The sequence below is a fragment of the Mixophyes fleayi genome, chromosome 3 (genome assembly GCF_038048845.1).
Source record: "Mixophyes fleayi isolate aMixFle1 chromosome 3, aMixFle1.hap1, whole genome shotgun sequence".
Classification (NCBI taxonomy): Eukaryota; Metazoa; Chordata; class Amphibia; order Anura; family Limnodynastidae; genus Mixophyes; species Mixophyes fleayi.
The window spans coordinates 235,744,044-235,766,819 of NC_134404.1; the positions used below are offsets into that span (position 1 = coordinate 235,744,044).

The 22,776-nt window shown below is 39.0% G+C and overlaps 1 protein-coding gene across 2 annotated transcripts in view; it reads right to left on the reverse strand.

Moving 5' to 3' along the window:
• PDE10A (phosphodiesterase 10A) overlaps window positions 1–22,776 on the reverse strand; it is a 178,364-nt gene that overhangs the window by 114,919 nt on the left and 40,669 nt on the right. For both annotated transcript variants that reach the window (XM_075203294.1, XM_075203293.1), the window contains exon 2: window positions 19,808–19,933. In XM_075203294.1, coding sequence (XP_075059395.1) covers window positions 19,808–19,933 — 126 coding nt within the window. The remainder of the gene's footprint in view (window positions 1–19,807; window positions 19,934–22,776) is intronic.

A 22,776-nucleotide genomic window follows, 5' to 3' on the forward strand; every position in this document is an offset into this window, starting at 1 on the left:
GTGCAGCTGATGCAGACCAATAAAGGCCTGCTAGGAGCCATATTGTTTGCACATGCTTAAGTGAAAAAAGATGATGATGGTGTTGGTGATGGTGATGAATGTCAGCACTAGCTTGCCGCTCTGACCAATGGTTGCAAATTCACGTCTGAAACTTATAGGCGTTTTCTGCTTTTCATTGCACATGCTACTTTCATTGTACAGAGGGACTATTTAATGTGCTGTATTATATGAAGCCTAATGGCAAATGTGCCTGTGAAGAACACAAAAAGTTTGTTAACATCTCTTTTATGCCTTAGGCAGAGCTGGATGCATGTTCGAGAGTGCCTTTAGATTAAGCATATGGGCACCTTTTTTTTAGCGTACCTTCCAACTTGTGACCAACTCAAGAAATAGACCCAAAATATCCCTATTTGCAGAAGATACTATTTTTTGTTCCTAACCAAGGTGTAACGGTTGGATGAAAATAGAATAAGATGGCTGAAGAAATAAAACATGGGTGAAACAAAGTTTAGCAATATTAATTGCACTTATTAAAATGTTTTTACTGGCTTGCATGGACCTTGCTTTTGCTCACACTGGTACCTTACATTACAGAAAATCAGATGAATTTTCTGTTAACTGTGTGACCTCAGAATGTTTCAGGAAAACCTGTTGACATCCTAAGAGGCGTGGAAGCAAGACTTGCTCTAATCAGTGTTGTGAAGTTTATTTTATATTTTTTCTGATTTAATACAAGGTATAAAAAGATCATGTCTTTGCTATATTGCAAGTGGCTGACCATTTTTAGACTTTCCTTCCCAATGTTTATTTGGGACAATTTGGTCTGTCAATTTAAAAAAAAACAAAAAAATAAATAGTAAATCTGAGGCAATGAACATCTGCTTACCAGCACAACTTCAAACACTAGATTTACTTTTAATTCATATTGTAATATCAGGCACTCTCTCATATGGGAGATTTGAGGAGTTATACTGAGAAATCTATGTTAGAATCAATGACTGATGCAACAATCAAGTGATCAGAAATATAGTCATCAATGAGAATAGATATTAAACTATTTATGGACTGACATCTAGGTCCCAAAATATTAACACTATTTCAAGTTGTTTTAATGGTTGAAAGGGAGCACATATTCGATGTATTTTCCAGTTTTAATTGCACCATCAGCCTTAACTTAATAATTTAATCTGCTTGGTTACCATTGCTTAACAAAAAACCTACAGGTATTAACAAAAGTTGAATGTGTTATTATGGGACAAATAACCCTGGCAGCAAGAATTGCTTTGCTAAATTCTAGAAAAGCAATATACCTCCAATGATTGAAATCATATTGAATAAAAATAAAAAAAAATCTGGTAGATACACTCTATGGAAACATTATGTTGTGAGGAGTGGCCTGGCGGGGGACTCACCTGAAAACCCAACAGGCAAATTCATCCCATGCTCTTTTGGTGGCAACCAAATCAGTGGTGGTGTTTGTGTGCTAATCGGGGCTCACACCCAGCCATTTCAATTTTTAGCACAGCGCAACAGCTAATCTATAACCTTCACGGGTGGCTCCGAGGCCAGTTTGTCAGTGGAGCCATACAGAGAGGACATCCAGAAGCAGATGGCAAGAGAAGGCCTCATTGGATGGCAGAGAGCACTTGTTAGGTCTAGGAGCGCCCCTGCCAGCAGCACCAACAGGAAGATGTCGGGATCAAATGAACGGCAACAGAGCAGTGAGGACATCACCCGAGACCACTTGAGCAAGGCAAGGTCCCTCTGGGGGTAAATTCCTTACAGGCCCATGCCTGTACTCTATTCTTTCAAAATTTTTGGCCCTGTGCATTTTTGGGCTCTAGACCTGTTTAATATCACAGTGCCATGTGCCCACTAATGGCAGAGGTGGAGGTTGAGGATACTTCATTGGGTGCATTTATTAATCCTCAGGCTTAGCCTGTGAAGCAAACTAAATTCAGGCTTAGCCTGTGCCATTGTGTAATTGTTAAGAGTGACTGGTGGCAAGCTATTCAGGCACTAGGCCTGCAACAGTTAGGTGGTATTCCCCATAACAAGACCATGCCTGGTCTGTTCATCTGTATGGTATGTAGGAGACCATTTTCGTGGTAGTAACTTGAAGGTATTGCACTGTATGGAATTGTGAGTACTTCCTTTGAGTAATTCATGTCCAGGAGACAGGCCCCCATTAAAGGTAGGCTTTTGGTATCCATATTCTCTGTCTATTTTTTTTCATTAGTGTCTGTGGACTGTGGGGTGGAGTTAGGGTAATACGCAACACCTAGTGCTAGATGTTTGAAAGCGGCGCAGCACCTGGTCACAGTTTGGTAGTTAGGATCAAAGCACTGTTTAGTTATAGCTAGAACCACTAGTGTGGGTGATACATACCAGCACGACAGACAGCCTTATGGGTGGGCTATCTTGTGTCATCCCTCTTCTATTAGATGCTGATTGCTGAAGTGCAGACGTCCGAAAAGTGAATGCGGCAATTACCCAGTTAATACCATCTTTCTGTGTCACCTCTTACTCTTGGAAAGGGCCCTCACCACTACATCGGTGAGTAGAACATGTAAGCAGCATATTTCCTTGTCCTGAATATCCATAGTCCTGCTCCCAGTCTCAGACCAAAATCGAGGTGTCGGCAATCAGGGTAGAGTGACGTGTCTACTCCTGGCCGTCACCTTATACACCCCCTCTTCTTCCCTTCTGCATCCCTGCCCTTCAGCAATCTGTCCGATTTCTTCCCTAGATCAATGTAGTGTGTGGAGCAGTGCTAAGGTGTCCGAGCATATGTTAGGTGGACCGTTTGCGTTTGTCATTCCCCGCAAGCATTACAGTGTGCCTCTGTCAAATACTGTAAATGTATTCTTTACATGCTGCCTGAAAAATCTGTGGCTTTCCAGGGGTTGTTAAACTACAAGCCCCATCATGGTTTGCACAGCAATATTCAGCTGTTAGCTGTAAAGGGATATTGGACTTGTTTCACAACACCTGGAGAGCCACAGGCTGCCCACGCCTGCTGTACAGTTTTGGTGCACTGTAACATGCACTGGTGTCCTCTGGACCACGGGATGCTTATTCTGTTTTTCCCATTCACTCTTCTACCCTTACGGTCACCTCTTATCGTTCTATCCTTTCCTTCTTTCTATGTTTTCTATATACTTTCCTTTTTCCCTGTGACCAATTGCCTTACAATTTTAACTTCATCCTTATTGTATAATATTGCAGAATGACTTCTTACGGATCTCTATTATTTCACACTATAATTTCATTCACCCTCTAGCAGTTAATCCTTCTCTTGACCCCGCTTCATCTCCATTCCTGTACTGATATCTTCACAATACCCAACAAACAGTATTGTTTAAAACATTACTGTATACATATCTACTTTGAAACAATAGCACATATATACTAATGGATACATATACACATACAGTTGGATAAATCAAAACAGTTTGTGATATTTGCCTTTTCTTTTTTTTTATAAAAAAAGGTTCCGAGAATAATCATTAAGGGCTTGATTCGTTAAGGAACGTTAAGTAAAATATTGAATATGTAATCTCCTGGACAAAACCAGGTGCAAATTAGTTTTCTATTTTGCACATAAGTTAAATAATGTCTGATTTTTTCATGTAGCACACAAATACTTGATAGCTTATTTGTACACTGAAATTTAATGTTGATATTTGTGAGCTACATGAAAAAAAGGCAGTATTTAACTTAGATAGAAAACTAAATTTGCACCCCTTGCACTGTAACATGGTTTTGTCCACGAGAAAACTTAAGTAAAAAAAATGGATCAGGCCCTAACTTATTATTTTTGAGACTGTATTCATTAAGGTCCATCAGGGCCATCTTAACAACATTATGGGCCCCCGGGCAAAGCAGTGCATCGGGGCCCCTAGATATAGATATAGATATATAGACGTATACAGATACAGATATAGATATAGATATAGATATAGATATATAGAGATAGAGATTGATAGATGTACTTGCTCAGTCACCCTTGTAGGTTTTTTTTTTCTTTTGCAGGATTATTTATTCTCATTAAAAGCCGTGCCTATGGGGCCCCCTTGCCCGTGGGGCCCCCGGGCAGCTGCCCATTGTGCCCAATGGAAAAGATGGCCCTGGGGTCCATACGGTATCTTAAAACATACTCAGTAAAACAGTTACACAAATAGTTAAGGGTTTGTTTGTTTCAGTCGTGTTATGCATTCAAAGTTTTCTGTTCGAGTCAACCTGCAATAAATATTTAATCAATGGTTAATGCGTCATAAACTGTTGTATTAGCCTAATGAGGAAGCAAAATAAATATATAAATGACTCTGCCAGATGGGAATTGGTAGCCAACATCAGTAGAGAGAATGATAATTAGTGGCCAACATAAAAAGTAAATTCTCACTGGAAGTTGAGAAAATCCACTGAGTAATAGAGGTACCTGGGGAACATTATCCACAGCAACTGCAATTTGCGCACATTTACGTTGGAGATTGTTTTTTGGCTTGCTTTAGGGACAATCATGCACAACTGTGGGATGTTTTGGTGTTGCTTAGACACACAAAACCAAAAACATTCATATAGAATGGCTAGTGGATGTACATTTGTTTACAAATAAAGTAATGTAGATTAACCATGTATGAGTTCTCAGAAAACACAAAATGGTAACCAAATGGTCCCCCCCCACCACCACATCATGTAAAGATAAATGTAATAGATTAAAACTATGACATTTACACACTGATAGTTTACAAATATGTCTTGCAAATATTTTCCAGAAACTATTTGAAAATTAGGATACAAAAATTGTGTAGATTAGTTTTAGAGTATTATATTGGAACAATATTTTCTGCATTGTAGGAAGTATCTAATAATTAAAAAAACAACAAAATGAAAACATTTAATTGAAAATCCTGTGGTAACTTCTGTAAGTATTAAAACTATATATATATATGTCATGGCTGACAGCTTCAGATATCATGGTATAAGCAATTTAAAAGTACTTTCTATACAAAAGTATACAGATACATGAAAGTTCCTTCACTTTCATTTTTCTACATAAAATTCTACATATTACCAAAATAGTGTAAGCAAAAACATTGGTCGTCATAGAAATGACTTTATATCCCCATATCCAGTGTCAGCACATGCACAACTAAACGTCACCAAGTCCTGCTGTCTTCCTATGCACCCATGTTCAGCAGTCTGTTTACATCAGTGGTGAGAAATCTGCAGCCTTAAGGCCACATGTGGCCTTCTAGACCCTTAAGTGCAGACTGAATCCAAATTTTACAGAACAAATCCTTTTATTTATAGTAATATGTTTTTGCTTATCTTTTAAGTTTTATTTTATTCTAAAAATAAACGTATTTAAAATTACCAAAGCGTAAAATAAGATTCAACAAAATAACCCACATAGACTGACCGCCACATTTCGAACACTGATAAACCATAAGGGCTTAACTAATGCCTACTATTCTCGTGATTTAGTTCTAATGTGACTCTAAAATGTCTGCTAACATCCCGTCTGACTGGCGCCACTACCACACAAGGCTAGTTGGGGTGAGTCTATGGGGGGGGGGGGGGGGGGTTCTATGGAGGATTGGGAATTGCTAGATTATCTTGTGTTGCTTGCTTTGTGAAACTGCAATATCAACATTGAAGAAATTCAATGCTCATTAGCATTATAACATTCATAAGGACCCCAAATATTTCAAATTAGAAAGAAGCGCGAAAGGTTGTATTGCAGAAATTAAAAGATGAAAAGAAAAAGCAAAGACAATTCATATAAGCAGCAATAAGACCTGGAAATAATGCCACGGAAGCAACTTTTAAAGTAGCTTATATACCTCAGGGAAAAAAAGGAAGCCATTCAATGATGTAGAAATTGTGAAAAAATACATTGTCGACGTTGTAGGATGCTTAGACCTCTGATAACATTTTAAAGTACAAACAACTCTTTCAAGGAGAACCATAACTGATCTACAGCATTAATCAACCTTCAACGTAACAGAACAACTCCATGCAATACTCCAAAAAAATTGAGAATTATACTCACCATTAATTTCCTTTCCTTGAAATACTCCATGGCAGCTCTTACAATGGGTTAATCCAGTGGTTCCCAAACTTTTGCAGTTCGCGGCACCCTTAGAGTCTCCAAAAAATTATCATGGCACCCCTCCAAAATAATTGCAGAGCAGTCCCGTTTTATAAGTAGTCAAAAAGACATAATAAATATTTAGGTCAGAACAGAAATACTTATTTAGTTGTATACAAAAATAATACACATAAATCCAAGGGAAAATAATTTATTTATGTATATTTTTTTCAGTTATATTTCTGTCAAAGAATAATTTACAGTAAACACACTCAGTGCCCCCTGCATCCACACACACACTGTGGCCCCTCAGCCCCCTCAGCCTCTGGCCCGCTCTGTCCCCTCAGCCTCTGGCCCGCTCTGTCCCCTCAGCCTCTGGCCCGCTCTGTCCCCTCAGCCTCTGGCCCGCTCTGTGCCCCCGCCATGGACAGGAAGAAAAAAAAACAACTACTTACCAATCCGGCAGCGCCCGGGACCCAGCATCCTTCTCCTTCCTCGTTTCTCACTGAATGCTGGGCGTGACGTGTGCATCAACAACCATCCAGCTGCCTTACAGATGCCGTTTGCCGATGCATGGGTTCTGTGTGCCCAGGGGGTCGCTACCGCCCTAGTTGAATGTGCCTTCAGTATCCTAGGTACTTCACACCCTTTTGCCCCTGTAAGCCTGTGCAATCACTTCTCTGATCTACTTTGCCAATGTGGGTTTGGATGGGGCATGTCCTTTGCGAGGACCTTTAGGAAGTCCAAATAGTTGCTTTGCTTACATTATCAAGACAAAAAAAAAAAATCTTAGGAAGACAGATATAGCTCTCACTACATCTAGAGTATGGAGACGTGTTTCGTCACTATTAGTGGGTTGAGGGTAGAGAGAGATGGCAGATTCAATTCTTGATTGATGTGGAAGGAAGATACAACCTTGGTAGATACTCTGGATTCATTGTCAAAATTACTTTATCTTCAAAGATATTCAGAAAGAGTTCTTCACACCCTAACGCATGTATGACCCTATTCGACATGCCGAAGTGATTGCCACCAGAAGAGCAACTTCAGAGTCAGCCACCTGAGAGATGTCTTGCAAGGGTTCAAAAAGGATAAGCTGTTAAGGCGTCCAAGGCAATATTAAGGTCCCAAAGGGCTAAGAATGGTTTCAGCCTCGGTCGTAACCTCTTCAGTGCCTGAAAAAACTGGAAGACAAGACCTTGAGATGATAGCATCCTTCTTGATATCAAGTTAAGAGCAGATACTTGCATCTTTTAATGTAGCAGGTGCTAGTCCTTTAACAAATCCATGTTTGAGAAACTAACACATCCGGCACACTGCAGACATGGAATCCTTCGCCATGTTCCTTCTTGTCAAACAAATGAATTTTTCCAAATTCTGTAATAAATTAGAGGAATTATTTTTCCTGGCCTGAATAAGAATGTCTATTACATAATCTGAGACCCCTTTGTATTTCAGTAATTGCCTCTCAGTTTCCACGCCATCAAACTCAAGGAGTTTGAATTTGGATGTAAAACTGGACCCTGATGTGTGAGGTCCGGCCATGGATGTTCCAGCAACATTCTCTGTGCTGCAGCAAACGAGGGACGCCTCAGCCATGCTAGGAGGATTGCCATCACCTCCACCTTCTCTTTCTTTATTTATTTTCCCAAGTACCTGAGGGATGACTGGAAAGGGGGGAAACACATACCCCAGCTTGAAGTTCCACTTCCTTGACAGGGCATCTATCCCTAGGGCCCTGTTGTCTCTGTGACGGGAGTAGAAGAGGGATACCTTGGCATTGCATCAGGTCTATCTGTGGTGTTCCAAATCTGCGTTGTATAAGTTGAAAAAACTTTTTTGCAGCTCCCCTCTCCTGGGTGGACTTGGTGTCTGCTTAAGTAGTCCGCCACTACTTTGTCTTTGCCTGCTACGTGAAGGGCTGATTCGTAGGTAGGGCTGGAATACTGGATCGCACGCCAGATCACTCTCATCTCCAAGATGTTTCCCTGAAAAAAAATCTCTCTTCGTCTCGCCAAGTGCCCTGCGTGACCATAGCTTGCATGTGAGCAGTACAACCGACTGAACTGGCTTCTGTGGTAAGTACACACCAGTCTGGTTCCAAAAGAGTCAGTCACACCTTGCATTCTCAGGCCTGGGAGCTGCCACCAATGTAAGGACAGTCTTGTCTATCTTAAGAGGTTGACTCTGGAACCTAGAGACCCCACTGTACGATCCTATTGAGCAAAGAGGTCTTCTTGAAGATCTCTCATATGCCATCTTGCCCACGGGGGGATTCCTATTGTTGAGGAAAACATTTCTAGGAGGCACAGACATGTTCGTGCTGACACACGAGGTTGAATTTGAACTTGGTGCGATAAGGACTGGATTTTGTCCGTCCTTTAAGAGAGGCAGACTGTCTGTTCTTGCATTTATTTGCACTACTAGAAACACAAGCTGTTGTGACAGTGTCAGATGGCTTTTTGATACATTGACCAAACAACCGTGCTGTTGCAGAAACTGGATTACTTGGGCTGTAACCTCCAAGGCTTCTGACTTTGCCGAAATTAGAATTTCGTCCAGATACGGCCACAAAGTCACTCCTCTTTCCCTGAGTGCCGCTATGAGAACTATAAAAAGGACCTTGGTGAATGTTCTTGGAGACATGGAAAGGCCAAATGGGAGACAAGTGAACTGGAAGGGACGTCCTTGAATGCAAAGTCTCAGAAACTGCTGGTGATGAGGTGTGTATGAAAATGTGCATCTTTTAAGTCTATTTCCACCATCTTGAGAATTGAGTTGGCAGATTCCATACGGAAATGTCTTGCTCACACAGTGCTAGATTTAAGAGCTCTAAACTGCTATGTCCTGAAGGCACCTGATGGTTTCTGGACGAGGAATAGTCTGGAATAGAACCCCATGTTTTCCTGACTTAACGGTACTGGTACGATAGCTTTTGTTTTCAACAGGCCTCTTAGGCTTTTCTGCAATGCCTGTTGTTCTAGGAAGGATGAAGTACTTCTTGACAGAATACACTTGTTTCCTACAGGATAGGTATGGGATTCTATGGCATAGCCCTTGGTAAATATCTCCTGGATCCACTCGTCTTGTGTGGTGTGAATCCAAACTTTTGCAAAGCATGATATCCTGCCACCCACTGGAGCTAGTGAAGACTGGATCTGTAGATAGTCATTGGATCTTTGCTGTCCTCGTTTCCCCCTCTTTGGTCTGAAGGGCCAAAAGGACTATCTTGCCATATTATCCTGATGCCTAGAATATTGTCTCCCTGGCCTATTAACACGGGCCTTCTTGAACTGTTGTTTTTGAGAATAAGAGAAAACGTTTTTTAGCAATCAAGTCTAACCAGCTTATGCGTATGGAACACTCTAGACTTTATTTGGTGCTCTGAAAACAATGCATCCTGCGGTTTGATTGGTACTGCTGGCTCTTCAATACCTAAGTATAACATTCATAGTATCCAACTTAAACATCCTGGGATCCTCTTTCACTTCATCCTCACTATCTGACTCCGAATCCCATTTCTGAGCAGAACTGAATTTTTCAGAGGACGGCCCTGGCCCAATTTCCTCCATATCCTCTGCTATAGGGATCCTGTCCCTTATTGTTCTCAGTTCTGGGGCCTGAAACTCTTGCATCGTTTTAACCATCCATGAAAAGACCTGCTTAAATTCTTCAGGGAGGCCAGGCTCCTCTTCCATTTCCGGGGTGCATGACACACACAACGGATCAGTACAATCTTTCGGCAAACTGCCAGCACAAGCTGCACATACACGAATCTTCAGTTTAGATTTCCTTTTCCCTGCACAAGCTCCACAGAGGTACTGTAGACAATAGAAAAAAGGAACAAAGTAACCTATACTAAGAGTATCCACCCCTTTTTAAGGGCTTACCTTGGCGTGTCCTTCAACTTTTTTGGGACGGGCTCCTGGTCCATAGTGCACTTATCCAGGTAGCTAGGTCCTGCAGCATCAAACACCAAGCAAATACTGAGCCTCATAAATGGGATGCAGCTGCTCAACACAGTGCCTGCTTTTGACCACACCCAGGTGAGCACTAGCAGATTATTTTACACCTGCTTCCCTTCCCCCCTGCTTCTTGGAAGGAAATAAAGATACCGTAGACTTCGGCACTCGGCGGGGGTGGGGGGTTAAGGTGCAAAGCCTTCTTGGGCTTACCCATGTGCGCGTGCGTCCTTGTCCTGCGCGCACGATTTCAGTGTGCACGACTGCCATCAGTCTTGCTAAACTTCAAAGAGGCAGACTTGTCGGGCACTTGCCCTGCTGTAACATACAGCCAGCTCAACCTCCAGGTAAGCCCTCTCGAATAAAATAAAAATAAAACAACAAACACTCACTACACTACCTGTCCTGTACACTGCTGAGACAGGAAGAAAAGACACTGAGGAAGAGAAGGAGCTACCTTGTATAGGAGCCAGGTGGGACAAAATTCTTCCTGTCTACACAAGCTGATTAGGGATTAACCCATTGTAAAGGCTGCCATGGAGTAGGGAAAGGAAAAGAAAATGTATCTTATTCAGTCCCTTTGGATGAATCAACTGATACTACTGACTCGGCGCAGATTTTATACTTCATTTGGGCCATAACAGAACATTTTCTTTGCTACGAAGAGTTACTCGCTTTGGGCAATCTTGTCAGCAGAACATGGGGGATATATATCTTCAACAACTTTCAAGATAAAAGGATTGTGAAGTAGGACTGAATTTGGTAAATTTTAGTGAGTATGTACAGACGGTGCCCCTTGCATGTCAGGAAAACATGAAGGGTTTATTGCACAGATAAAAAAGTATTAACAGATCCAGATGGTCTCATTTCTTTCCATTATATCTTGCATCAGAAAAATCTGTGCTAAAGCTACTATTTTAAGTACACTTTTTAGCACGTTATAAGTTGTTAGCTATATTTGTGCAAATGTTATCTTTGCGTGAACAAATAGTTACATTTTATGAAGAACAGAATCAGCAATGTGAATTATGGAAAAAAAAAAAAAATGATTTGTACAGGAATGCTGCATTTCTAAGGGAATTTATATGATATGTAGCAAAACTATCTTTTTTCAAAATACTTCTTCAAAAGGAAGATGTCGGATGAACATTTTCGCCAGTTAGCAAAGGTGATGAGCAGGGTGAGATATGGAAATCATTTGAGTAATACACAGCTTTTATAGACCTATTTAATTGGAGAATACAATGAAAGGTTCACGGACTGAGAATTGTGACATCACACTTAAATTACCATTTCAGCAATATCACCAAGGCACCTAAAGATCTACAGATGGACAGGAGCTCTAAATAAATGACATTCTAAAGTTATTATTTGATGCCAAAAAAAATCTAATTGAAACATGGAAAAATGCAGTGGCATACCCACACCTTCACCAACATGCCCGAAAAATACTCTCTTGCTTTTCAACCACTTATTCCTGCAAAATTACATTTTCCTCCCTAACTCAAATCAAGATGCATTAAGATCACAAATGACAGATACCAATCAAGGAGGTTCAGCTGAGAACTGTAGACCTCCATGCTTTGCCCAAATATTCAAATGCTTTCCAACAAAAAGCAGACACAACAAGGTCATTAAAAGAAGATTAGTTAGCTCTAGAATTAACAAATTATTTTCATTTTTTTAAGTTAGTAAGTACATAGTGGTTAGATTTTTAGAAAATAATGTACAATTTTAAGTATATCTAATTGAAGTTTCTTGAATGCGGACTTATTTGATTACAAATAAATTAATTCGGCAATCCAACATGAAAAGGTTTCCCACCCCTGGTTTACACCTTAATCATTTTCGTTCAAGATGCATATCTATTAGTCTTTATTAACCTTTAGCGGCTAGCCAGAAACCTGATGTCTGGTACTTGGCACTACATTCATCCTTTGAAGAACACAGCTTGAATGGATGAAAACATTGCGATCTGGCTGCACTGTGGCACAGCGCTTAGCACTGCTGTCTAGCAACACCGGATTCTTAGGAGCTTTATGCAGAATTGTGTGTTCTCCTAGTGTTTGGGTTGTCACTGGTTGCTCCAGATTCCTCCAACCGTTCAAAAATATACTGGTAGGTATAGTGTAAGTGTGAGTGAATTCGACTACAAGCTCCAACAGTGGAGGGATTGATGCAAGTGAATAAAACAAACACTCTCTAGTTGTAAAGTACTATGTAATATGTTGGCGCTAGATAAAATAATTGTGGTTTCCTCTGGTTAAGCCATCCTCAATATTCAGTGGCAATTTATTTAAAGCGTTTGATGGAGAAAAGGGGGTATTGATTGCTCATCATCAATCCATGAAAAAATGGCAGCAAGTGCATTCAGGTTGTGCTCAGCACATAGCAAACCCAGCATTCAGAAACAGACCTCAGATGGCTCACTAAACAACAACGAGTAGGAGACCGTACATAGCCAACGATTTCCCCCAGAAAGTGTTTGCAATATTTTGATTAATACATTTTGTCATTTTAATAGTTTCACCAAGATTTAAAATAAACACAAATCAGACAGCAGAAAAAGTATACTACCATTTCATTTAGCCTGCCCATTAAGCCAAGTTTCAGTTTACAGGTACTCCAGTAACAAAAGGAGTTTTAGGATTAAGAATGGGGGCCCAAACGCATAGTTTTTGCGGCCCTGCCAGGGCCCAGAAAGAAAAATAAAACTTTAAAAAAAAACACACCACACTTATCCCAACGCCGCTGTGCCCTCCTCCCTTCACACTGGAAGAGACTGGTGAAGGGGAGCAAAAGCAGCATGAAGGGTGCAGTGTGAAACAGGGGATACAGGTGAAGGGGAGCAAAGTAGCACGAAGGAAGTAGTGTCAAGCATCAGAAAGAGAGCATTAAACTTTAATTTTGTTTTTCTTAATAATACACTGTTTTTCTTACGGCCCACACCGTCTTGGTCTTTCATTATTTGGCGCAATTGGACTATTAAGTTTGACATGCCGATTAAGAATAATGGGATTGATGAACACCGAAAGATTTTTAATAAAAAAAAAAAAAAGTCACTTCTACAACTCCACTGCTTTTACAATACCTATTGTTTTGCTAGAATACTCTGTGTTTATAAGTTGCTTTCTGCAGAGAACATCTGGGAACAACATCTGCAGGCTGTAAAAAATTACAAGTCTACACGTAACAAAGAAATAATAGTTTTCAAAGTTACATATATAGGTTTGAAAATATTATTAAGCAAATATGGAAAGTTCAAGGTGTGTTTTACAGTTTTTTGTTTTTATAACTTTTTATTAGAAACATCTTTTCCCATAGAAAATGCATTACAGAATCTCGAGAGGTTAAATAGAAATAGAAAACACATGTTTACATACAACAGGCTCTCGCACTTGGGAGATAAATGTATATTTATCTATCTAATATTGCAAAGATGTTATTTTAACTTTTGTGTTTTACAGTTTTAATGTTATCTATTTCTGTACAATTTCTAAAACTATACTTTTGTTACACACTGCATCATGAGATTGACATACAATAAAACCAACATGTGAAGTCTCTAAGTAACTGGCATCAGGGAGAAATGAAAGTTCAGTTGAGTGTCATAGTTTGTTCAGCTAAGAGCAATGGTAGTTTTAAAATATTTAATAACTACTAAGCAAGGCAGCTTGTATTTTATGTGCTTTAAAACAGTAGCAATATCTCAAATTCCTGGCTTAATGATTGTCTGGGTTTGTACTCATTTGTTTTTCATTCCCTTACTGTGATATTATTTTACAGGCGAGAATTGAAGAGGATTCTGCTAGGTCAATGCATTCTGAGGAGGAATCAGTGAGATTATATGCAGGAAGGGAGGTGAGGCTCTGCCCCCTGTATAGGAAGGCCAATGTTGTCCAAGTTGTTGCTGAGTATGGAATTATTTCATGTATTACCATAGTTAATAATAACAACAACATGAACGTGAAAATCACAAGCTTCCAAATAGTTTTGCATAAAATAACCTACTCTTACCTTTCCAGTTCCAAAACTGTAATATGCATGCAAGTCATTAGCAAATATATTAACAATACATACGCAAAACATGTATTCAGACAGACAGACAGACACTCTCTCATGCACTGTACATCAGCTTGAAATTATATCACAACAGAACCCGAAAACACTACAACAAGTTATGGTAGGATTACCTTATAAACGAACAGACTGACGGCTACCTCATCCAACTAGTCGGTCACACTCCGCTTCCCAGGTATCTCTACCCAAGCCTCAAAGTACTGATTTTCATATTAACCTTCCTGGTACAGGCTGTCAGCTACGCTTGACATCTCTGATTATCCCCACCTGTTGTTAGTCATTCTACCATTAGCCAGTCCTCCTTTATAAGGCTCCGCCTTTTACCTGTCCTTTGTTGGTTCTTCAATTCTACACCTGGCCTAGTTCCTGTTATTGCTAGTTTGCTTATTCATTCCATTCATCTGTGATCAGCGCCTGTTAAGATACTCTGCATATACCGCTGACGGCTGCTACTCATTCCACATCTTTGTGGTAAAGTCGTGGGTCATCATTGCTTAGTTCACCTGCTCTATGTTATCTGTACTGGTGCTGCGGTCCACATTTGCTGCCTCTCCTATATGTATTGTACATACTACACATAGAAGGTTTTTCCTTATATTTTGTTTTACTTTTAGAACCATCCAGCTGCAAATGCCCTCTCAAAGACCATTCAAAACCTGCAGTTTGTTTATATTCACCAATAATACAGAGAAGCTGTTTCCAGACTAAGCATTACGGGAAAATTGATCATGTATCTAAGCCAGAAACATCTTAAGGGAATCACAGGCGCAGCAATGGTGCCGAAGAAGGATAAGGGGGGATGGATGCCAGGTGACCTACGTGAGCAGCATAAAGATAAGGGGGGAAAGAACAGGGAAGTCCGGCCTGCGTTTCACACCTGAGTGGTGCAGGAAGCCACTCAGGCAAAGGTGGGGCAGGACAGGAGGTGGGACAGAGCGAGGGGATTAAAATGAGAAGGGGGAGGAATTTAGTTAGAATTGTTTCTGTCTGTCTCCCACCCACCCACCCCATACAGTATATATGCATACATATATGAAAGAAAATCTAAAAAAAAAAAATCAAAAAAAAAAATCTCTTTGTTGCAATCTATAAGCATAATCGTTTTTGTTGTAGATGTTAACAGTTGCTGTTTTATTGTATGCTCGGTGTAAATTATTTATTGTTCAAACCACTTTTGTCACAGTTGGAAGGGCAGGAAAGCGGTGAGCAAGGCTTAAAAAGGGGGGAGCCAGCAGGGCCGGGTAGTATCACCCTGGGTACACTGCCACACGCCTGGTTCCAGCTTCAACGGTTGGGCCAATACGGGCAGCGTGCCAGGTTTGCAGCAATTGGAGGGTGAACTACGCTAAGGGCTGGTCTCTGGAGGACGTTGTTGCGGTGCCTACAGGGTAAGCAGAACATGCCCTATTTTTCTAGATGGAACTTGAAAATTTGGTAAATGTTAGTAGCCTTGCACGCCGCTTGTATGCCTAATACAAGAATGTTTAATAAAGCTGTGACCGGAATATATTTTGCCAAAGACTTGTCTCTGAGTTTTTCTTTATGAGTGCAACAAGTGGGACGCCGGTTGGTCAGCCTATACCCCTTATTGACTGTATCGCAACATAAAAACACTTAAGGCCTCATAATTAGTGGTTTGGGTCTTAAATTGTGCATTTGAATATAAAAACAGGAAAATATTAAAGCAAGCTAATTATTGGAGGACAAACTGCAGATTACCTGAACTAATAGCATGAGCATACAAATATGCAATATATCCATAGTCATGTTTTGTGTCAGTCAACAATGAAAAGCACATATCAAAAGATTGCATTGTAAAGCTTAAAGTTCCTGATTTAAAACCAGTCTACCACAAAAAAGATTGACTGATGTACTCAGCCACATTGTCCCACACTTCTAATCCCATTCAAAAGGTTGTCCTCCAAACAGATAAAAAAATAAAATGGATAAAAATGATGAGAACTTGATAACTTATGCTATAGTCATGGGACAAAAACCCACTTACAAGTTGCAACTTGTCAGCAGTCAGCCAGCTGTATAAGCACAGAGGCACTTAATAATCAGAGAGTAACCTTTAGTCTTGCATGGACAGAAGGGAATACCAAAGCAAATACAAAATCAAACTAATACAACAAAACCACAAAAAGAGAAACGGATACAATGGATAAACCTAGATACTACTTCACAAAAAACATTCCATAAAAAAAAAAAAAAAAAAAAAATTAAAAAAATTTGTGTTTTCAGTTATGATCAAGAAAAGCCACACAGTTAATGGAATGGTATCAAAGATCATATCACTGGTAATCTTAAAGGGATAAAAAAGTAACAGGTAGAAGGTGAATCCTAACCCAAATGCTGTAGCTATTTCGAGGTCAAAAGACGTGTAGGATATTTGGTAAACAAACTCTTCTGCTTCCTACTTAGGAAGCATCCAAATAGCGAGGAATAAAGCCTCTAATAAATTTCCCAAACAAATGCACCCACTATATGCACTAAACTCACTTCCTTATTAAACTGCAGACTATTCCAAAACCGAATGCAGTAAGGAGAAGAGGGATAAAAAGTAGATAACCAGAAAACCATACGAAAAAAATAAATAAAGCTATTTATGCAACCAAATATACAATAGCTTATATTGTTTTAATAGCATTTTACACACTTGCACACTCAACAGATCACCAATATTTAGTTCCTTGTCCATCTAAAGCACCAGGTAAAATAACCATTACAGCTTAAACACCTGTATCATGTAGGTTCAGACACACTCCAGTGGGAAGCAAACCACAAAACTGATTGCAACAAGGAGGTGGTGTACACTGCTGGAAGAGCTGGGTTTGATTTCTCTCAACAGCATCCAAATGCAGCCAAAGACCAAGGGCTAGATTTACTAAACTGGGTTTGAAAAAGTGGAGATGTTGCCTATAGCAACCAATCAGATTTTAGCTGTCATGTTGTAGAATGAGCTAAATAAATGATAACTAGAATCTGATTGGTTGCTATAGGCAACATCTACACCTTTTCAGACCCGCAGTTTAGTAAACATACACCCAAATGTTATGATTATGATATATCCATCTATAATTAATATATATATATATATATATATATATATATATATTAATTATAGTGGCCATTATATGGAAAATTTAAGTGAATGTAATAGTTTTACAATCAAATCAGTGGGAGAAGTGGCAGTATATGATATATTTATAATTACTGGTTTCTGTTATTTAACAATAAGAATATACCAGTTTAAGATTAAAAGGTGTTATTCAGCAGTACAATATTTTATTAATTCTTTTTGCAATAACTATTCAAAGGGATACTGGGCTTTAATACTTTAAAAAAAAAATTGCATTTATAGGTCTATTTAGTAAAAAAAAGTGATTCCTTATTATTTTAGAAAAAAAGTGAGTTATTCCAGCCAACTCCCAAGATTAAATATGTCATAATAATCCAGTTGAAATAAAGAATCCGCAAAATAGGTAAAAAAGTGTGTAATATGTAGTAAATTAAAATACGTAGTTATTACAATGTGTCCTTATCACCCTGATTATAAATGTTCTTACTTTATAAGTGAATAGAATAAAAAGAATATAAATTTCTGAGATACCTGATATTCCTCTATGTATTATATATTCATAATAAACAACAATCAGAAGCCTCCAACTAGGGCAGACATGAAAAACATTTTACAAAAACTGGAAATACATAGCAAGAGAAGAGATGTTTATACAGACAGATGAGCAAAAGTTTAAAAAAAAAAAAAAAACGTACTGCAAAATGTTCCTATTGCTCCACACCTGGTTGCAAAATGCTTAATGTTTCACCAGTGGAATTTCGGCTATAGGAATTCCCAGACCAACCACAACACAGCAGAATAAACCAACCATCATCATCATCCCAGCTCTATACATAGGGGTAGAGTCAAATAGCCATGTTGTTTTTTAGAACAATGTGGCCCATGCATTATTACCGTTACTACGGGAATGTGGGAAGCAAGTACAGAACTCAAAAATTGGATCGCCAGATTTCACACCTCTATGGAATTTTACTCTTCGATTATGAAAATCGAATCAAATAACATTTTACAAGCAAACAACTCTAAGCTGCATAGCTGCCAAAATTAATTTTAAAAAAGGACACTGTTAACAGGTTCATCTAAATACCTTATACAAGGTTCAGTCAAAAAAAGAGACCTTGGTGTACTGTTGCAGTCATTGCAATGTAAGTTTTTGCATTCTAAATACTTTTCTTAAATAAATATAACAAAACAATAAAAATAGGTAGTAAGAATTCGATCTAAAATACAGAATACAATTGTACACTGCATTTTTTCAATATTAAAAAATAGGGACATTTTCTGAGACTAGTCTTCAAAATGTGGGACTGGCTCTGGCAATTAAGAACAGTTGGGACTATACAGATGTTATACCAAAGGTTATGTATTTAGTGAAAGGGAGAAATAAGCTTTCCACCGAACTACAATAGATAACTTAGTTCTTACAACAGGAGTCTTCATGTAATCTTTATGGTCGAAGGTTTCAGTCCAGATAAATTAGCTATTGCAACTAGTCTTTGCAGTAATCATTGATAAGTCATCTATTACTGTGGTGAATAACACATGAAATTGAATATTTATTCCTAAATATACTCTTAGAAAAAAAAAATGTTTTATTGATAACGACAAAAGAAAACATGGAAATGCAATTAGAATAAACAGACCCAACAATATAGTTTATTTTTACATAGCATTGTGTTATACCATTTCAAGTTGCAAAACAGCCACTGCAGCATCACAAAAAGAATCCCTGTATTTCAGAATTTTATGATAATTTCACATTACTGTATAATATGGAAACTGGTTTTCATGAGTTTTTTCCTGGTTTACTTCCTAGCTAACCAACTGCTCCTACAGGGTCTCTACCACTGTCACATACTCCCCTCCACTCCCGCAATCTGTTAGGAGCCCCAAAAGGTTTGGTACTCTATGGAATCTGCTGGTGCTATATAAATGATGATGGTACTCGAGTCTCTGTTTTCTCAACACCTCTTCTCCTAGTGGATAATTTACTCATTCAGCCTGCAGTAATACCTATATGCAGAGGACATCCAATTTTACTCCCTTTCCCCGATTTCCCTCTTCTATACTGTGTTATGTGACCACCCATCAAATCTCCCTCTCTGTCCCCACAACCACAATTCTTTCAGTCTCCAAAGCATCACCCTTGACTTCGACATCAGTTTTATTCTCAAAGACAGTCTCTCCCCCAGTGCACTTATCTCTACCTTCAAAACATTGCTAGATTACACCCTTTTTTGTATCCAACATGCAACCAAAACAGTTATCGCCACTCTGAAAACTCATCTTTTTATTAGAGCTTACCCTACTCCTACCTCTACAATTCACAGTGATACACCCTCACAACTATCTTAATCTCCACTCAAAACCATAATTGCTCCTCTAGTCTTAGTAGTGTCCTTTTTCCACTAGATTGCAAGCTTTCTTTTGTCTATGTTTTACATCCCTGATTTATATATGCCCTATTTTATCCACTGTATGGCACTGCAGAGAATTGTGGTGCCTTACAAATTAATGACATTATTATTTTTACTATACAAGATTTATGTAGGTTGTAACACACAAAAAAAAATAAAAAAATCTTACCTTCATTTGTGTTTTTCTTTTTCATCCATTTTTCTACAGTTTCAGAAGTAACATTTTCAGATACAAATTCATCAAGCAATTGGGGGTGGAGAGACAGATATGCTTTCACTTTGTCATCAGTCAAACCTAAAAAACAAAGCAAGAATTCATTAATCCAGTGTCCCATACACGTAGAACACATTTGGGCTACCTTTCCACTGCGAATGGGCCCTATATGTTCTTCCAGTCTGGGAAGTTATTAGGAACACTGCTAAAAGACCACATTACATACCTCCCCCAACAGTCCCGAATTAGGGCTCTGTCCCGTAGGTTGGACTATTGTGGGAAGGGAGGTATCAAATGAGCAGCAGAACGCTTTCAAGCGCTAGACAGCCCCTGTTGTGATGTGGCCACCCCCCATCAGGGACAGATAACTTGGGAGGTATGCAGATATAACCTGTTTGTAATTGTTTGTTTTATAGAAGAATAAAAGAAACAAATGTCAATTGTGTAGGCACTTTAACATACAATTCTATAGTCAGTAAAGAAAAATATTTTATTGTTAGCAAAACTGTATCATAATGCCACTCTCAATCCAAGCAACATTGTCCTAAAGTTTACAGGGCCCTGAAGTAAATTCAATTATAAAAGGCTTACTATAGTTTAGAAAATATTATATTTTATGTAGTAAATTTTATACAATAAAACCTAAAAAACAACCATGCACTTTGATTTTATATTGAGATTTATTGCTTAAATGACAATATCTTAATATAATTTAAAAAGGGGCACTTAACTCCTGGCCATCACACCATATGGTCTTGGTGGATCGTGAAGCACTATAATCCCCATCATGCCCCATTTACTGAATTTGGCTTTGAACATTTTATTGCATTTTGAATACCTCTCAAATATTGATTTATAAAATCCAGATAAGAATAGGTAGTAAGATAACATTTGATCATTATAGCCCATATGGTCACAGAAGGAAGCTTTATAACCATATAAAATACTTAATAATTTAAGTCTGAGACATTGTTCTAAAAATCCCAGATACAAAGTTAAATGCCAGACACAACCTGCATAAAACATTTGAAGTGGACCAGTCATCTATACACACACACACTATATGAACACACCTATAACTAAACAGTACAATTATTGCTAAATGCACCTGTATAGTTTATTCTTCATTCACATTTTATTGGAAAGGACCATCTTATGGACAGGAATGAAGAAAAAAAATAGAAGGAGTTCTAGGTACATACCTCCCAACTTTGTCCAGGTGCAAAACTACAATGTGTGCAAGCCACCGCAAAGTACACACAAAGGGGACATGGTCACACCACATGGAAGCGTGACCATTTCCTTTCAAACGAAGGCCCTTCCATTGCCATGCACACCAGTGGAAGGAGAGTGCGGCTGCTGAGCAGGACATATCTCCCAACACTTGGGACAAAGGTCAAATTGGGACCATCTGGTTTAAAATCAGGATTTTTAAAAAAGAATCCCCATGTCAGACAACTCGCCTTCCTAACACATATTCTTGTCAGATAGGACTCAGCTGTGGATCAATCAAAATCATTGTTGATGTCAGTAGTTGGGGTAAGTTTACAGTTTCTCAAGGCACTTAAGAAGTAATCATATTGGACAGTTTCCTCTCACTGTAACGATGCCGCTATCTGGTTACAACTAATTTCACGATTCCAGAATGCCTTGCAATAAAAATACTTAGATACCCACAACTCTTGGCACCAATGGTTATTTTGAGGGATCTGGGATGGTCTTGTTTAAAGTAGTGGTAAGGGGATACAACCAATATGGAGACCTCCCCCCAACCTTCCCTGACTGGTACATGCAGGAAAACAGATTAGACAAGAAGTTCTCTGGAGCTGGAGAACTCCATACCATGTACTAGCCGAAGCATACTCCTTTGTGCTCTTAAGTGGCATCAAATGGTAGCAAGACTACAGGATTAAAGACTTACAGCACCTGATTAAAGACTACATGAAACACATCCCTCTTAATTTGCATTCCGCTTAAGCAAAATAGCAGTGGTAGTAGTATGATGAATATATACATTATAGAACACCAAAACGGTCAAAATCCATATATGACTCTGGGCCTGATTCAAAGTTAATGATTGAAAATGTTTAATGCAAATGAATGAGTAGGTACAGTGAATTCAGAGTTGATGATGTGTCCCGGTCTAAATGAGTAGCCGATGCCTCCGCTTGACAACGGACACACCCGTCAGACACTTTCAACTTGAAAACTAACAAAAACCTTTTATTTAAAATGTTAAACGCAAATGCTATGAAGCATCATTTATACTTGAATAGTCTAGCTAATACAGCAGGAACATCTTTGACATGTGTACAAGACTACGAATACAGACTCAATAAGTGTCTGCAAATCATTTGTAAACCTAATTAAAAATGGTTTCCTAGTTCTGGAGTCATCTGCTACTTATATCTGCCCCTGTCTGCAATTGCTCGAACACACTCTTACTGTACATCGCCTATGTTAGACATACTTGTCTACTCTCCCGGAATATCCGGGAGGATCCGGAATTTTGAGGAGTTCTCCCGGACGAGTAGGCAAGCCGCCCGGATCCTATAAAATGCTGAAATTCACTGGTTTTGAGTAGTGAGGGCGGGGCTTAATCACATCATTAAGCCACGAGTCCGATATTCAATACCTTGACTTTCTGTATTTTTAGTGAGAGCGGGGCTATAATAATGCTACAACGTAGTCACGCCCCCTCCTTTCTGTCACATGGCCTGTACTCTGGGATCTGCTGTAGCACAGATTTAAAAAGTAGACAAGTATAATTTTAGAACACCTCTTCTCACCCAGAGATGCCTCTTCAGACAGGAGTCTGAAGTGACAAAAAATTGCAAGTCTGAATAGCTGTAGTTGTGTACAAACACTTACTGACCATATGCAGCAGTGCAGTACAAATAAACGCAAAGATACACTACACAAAC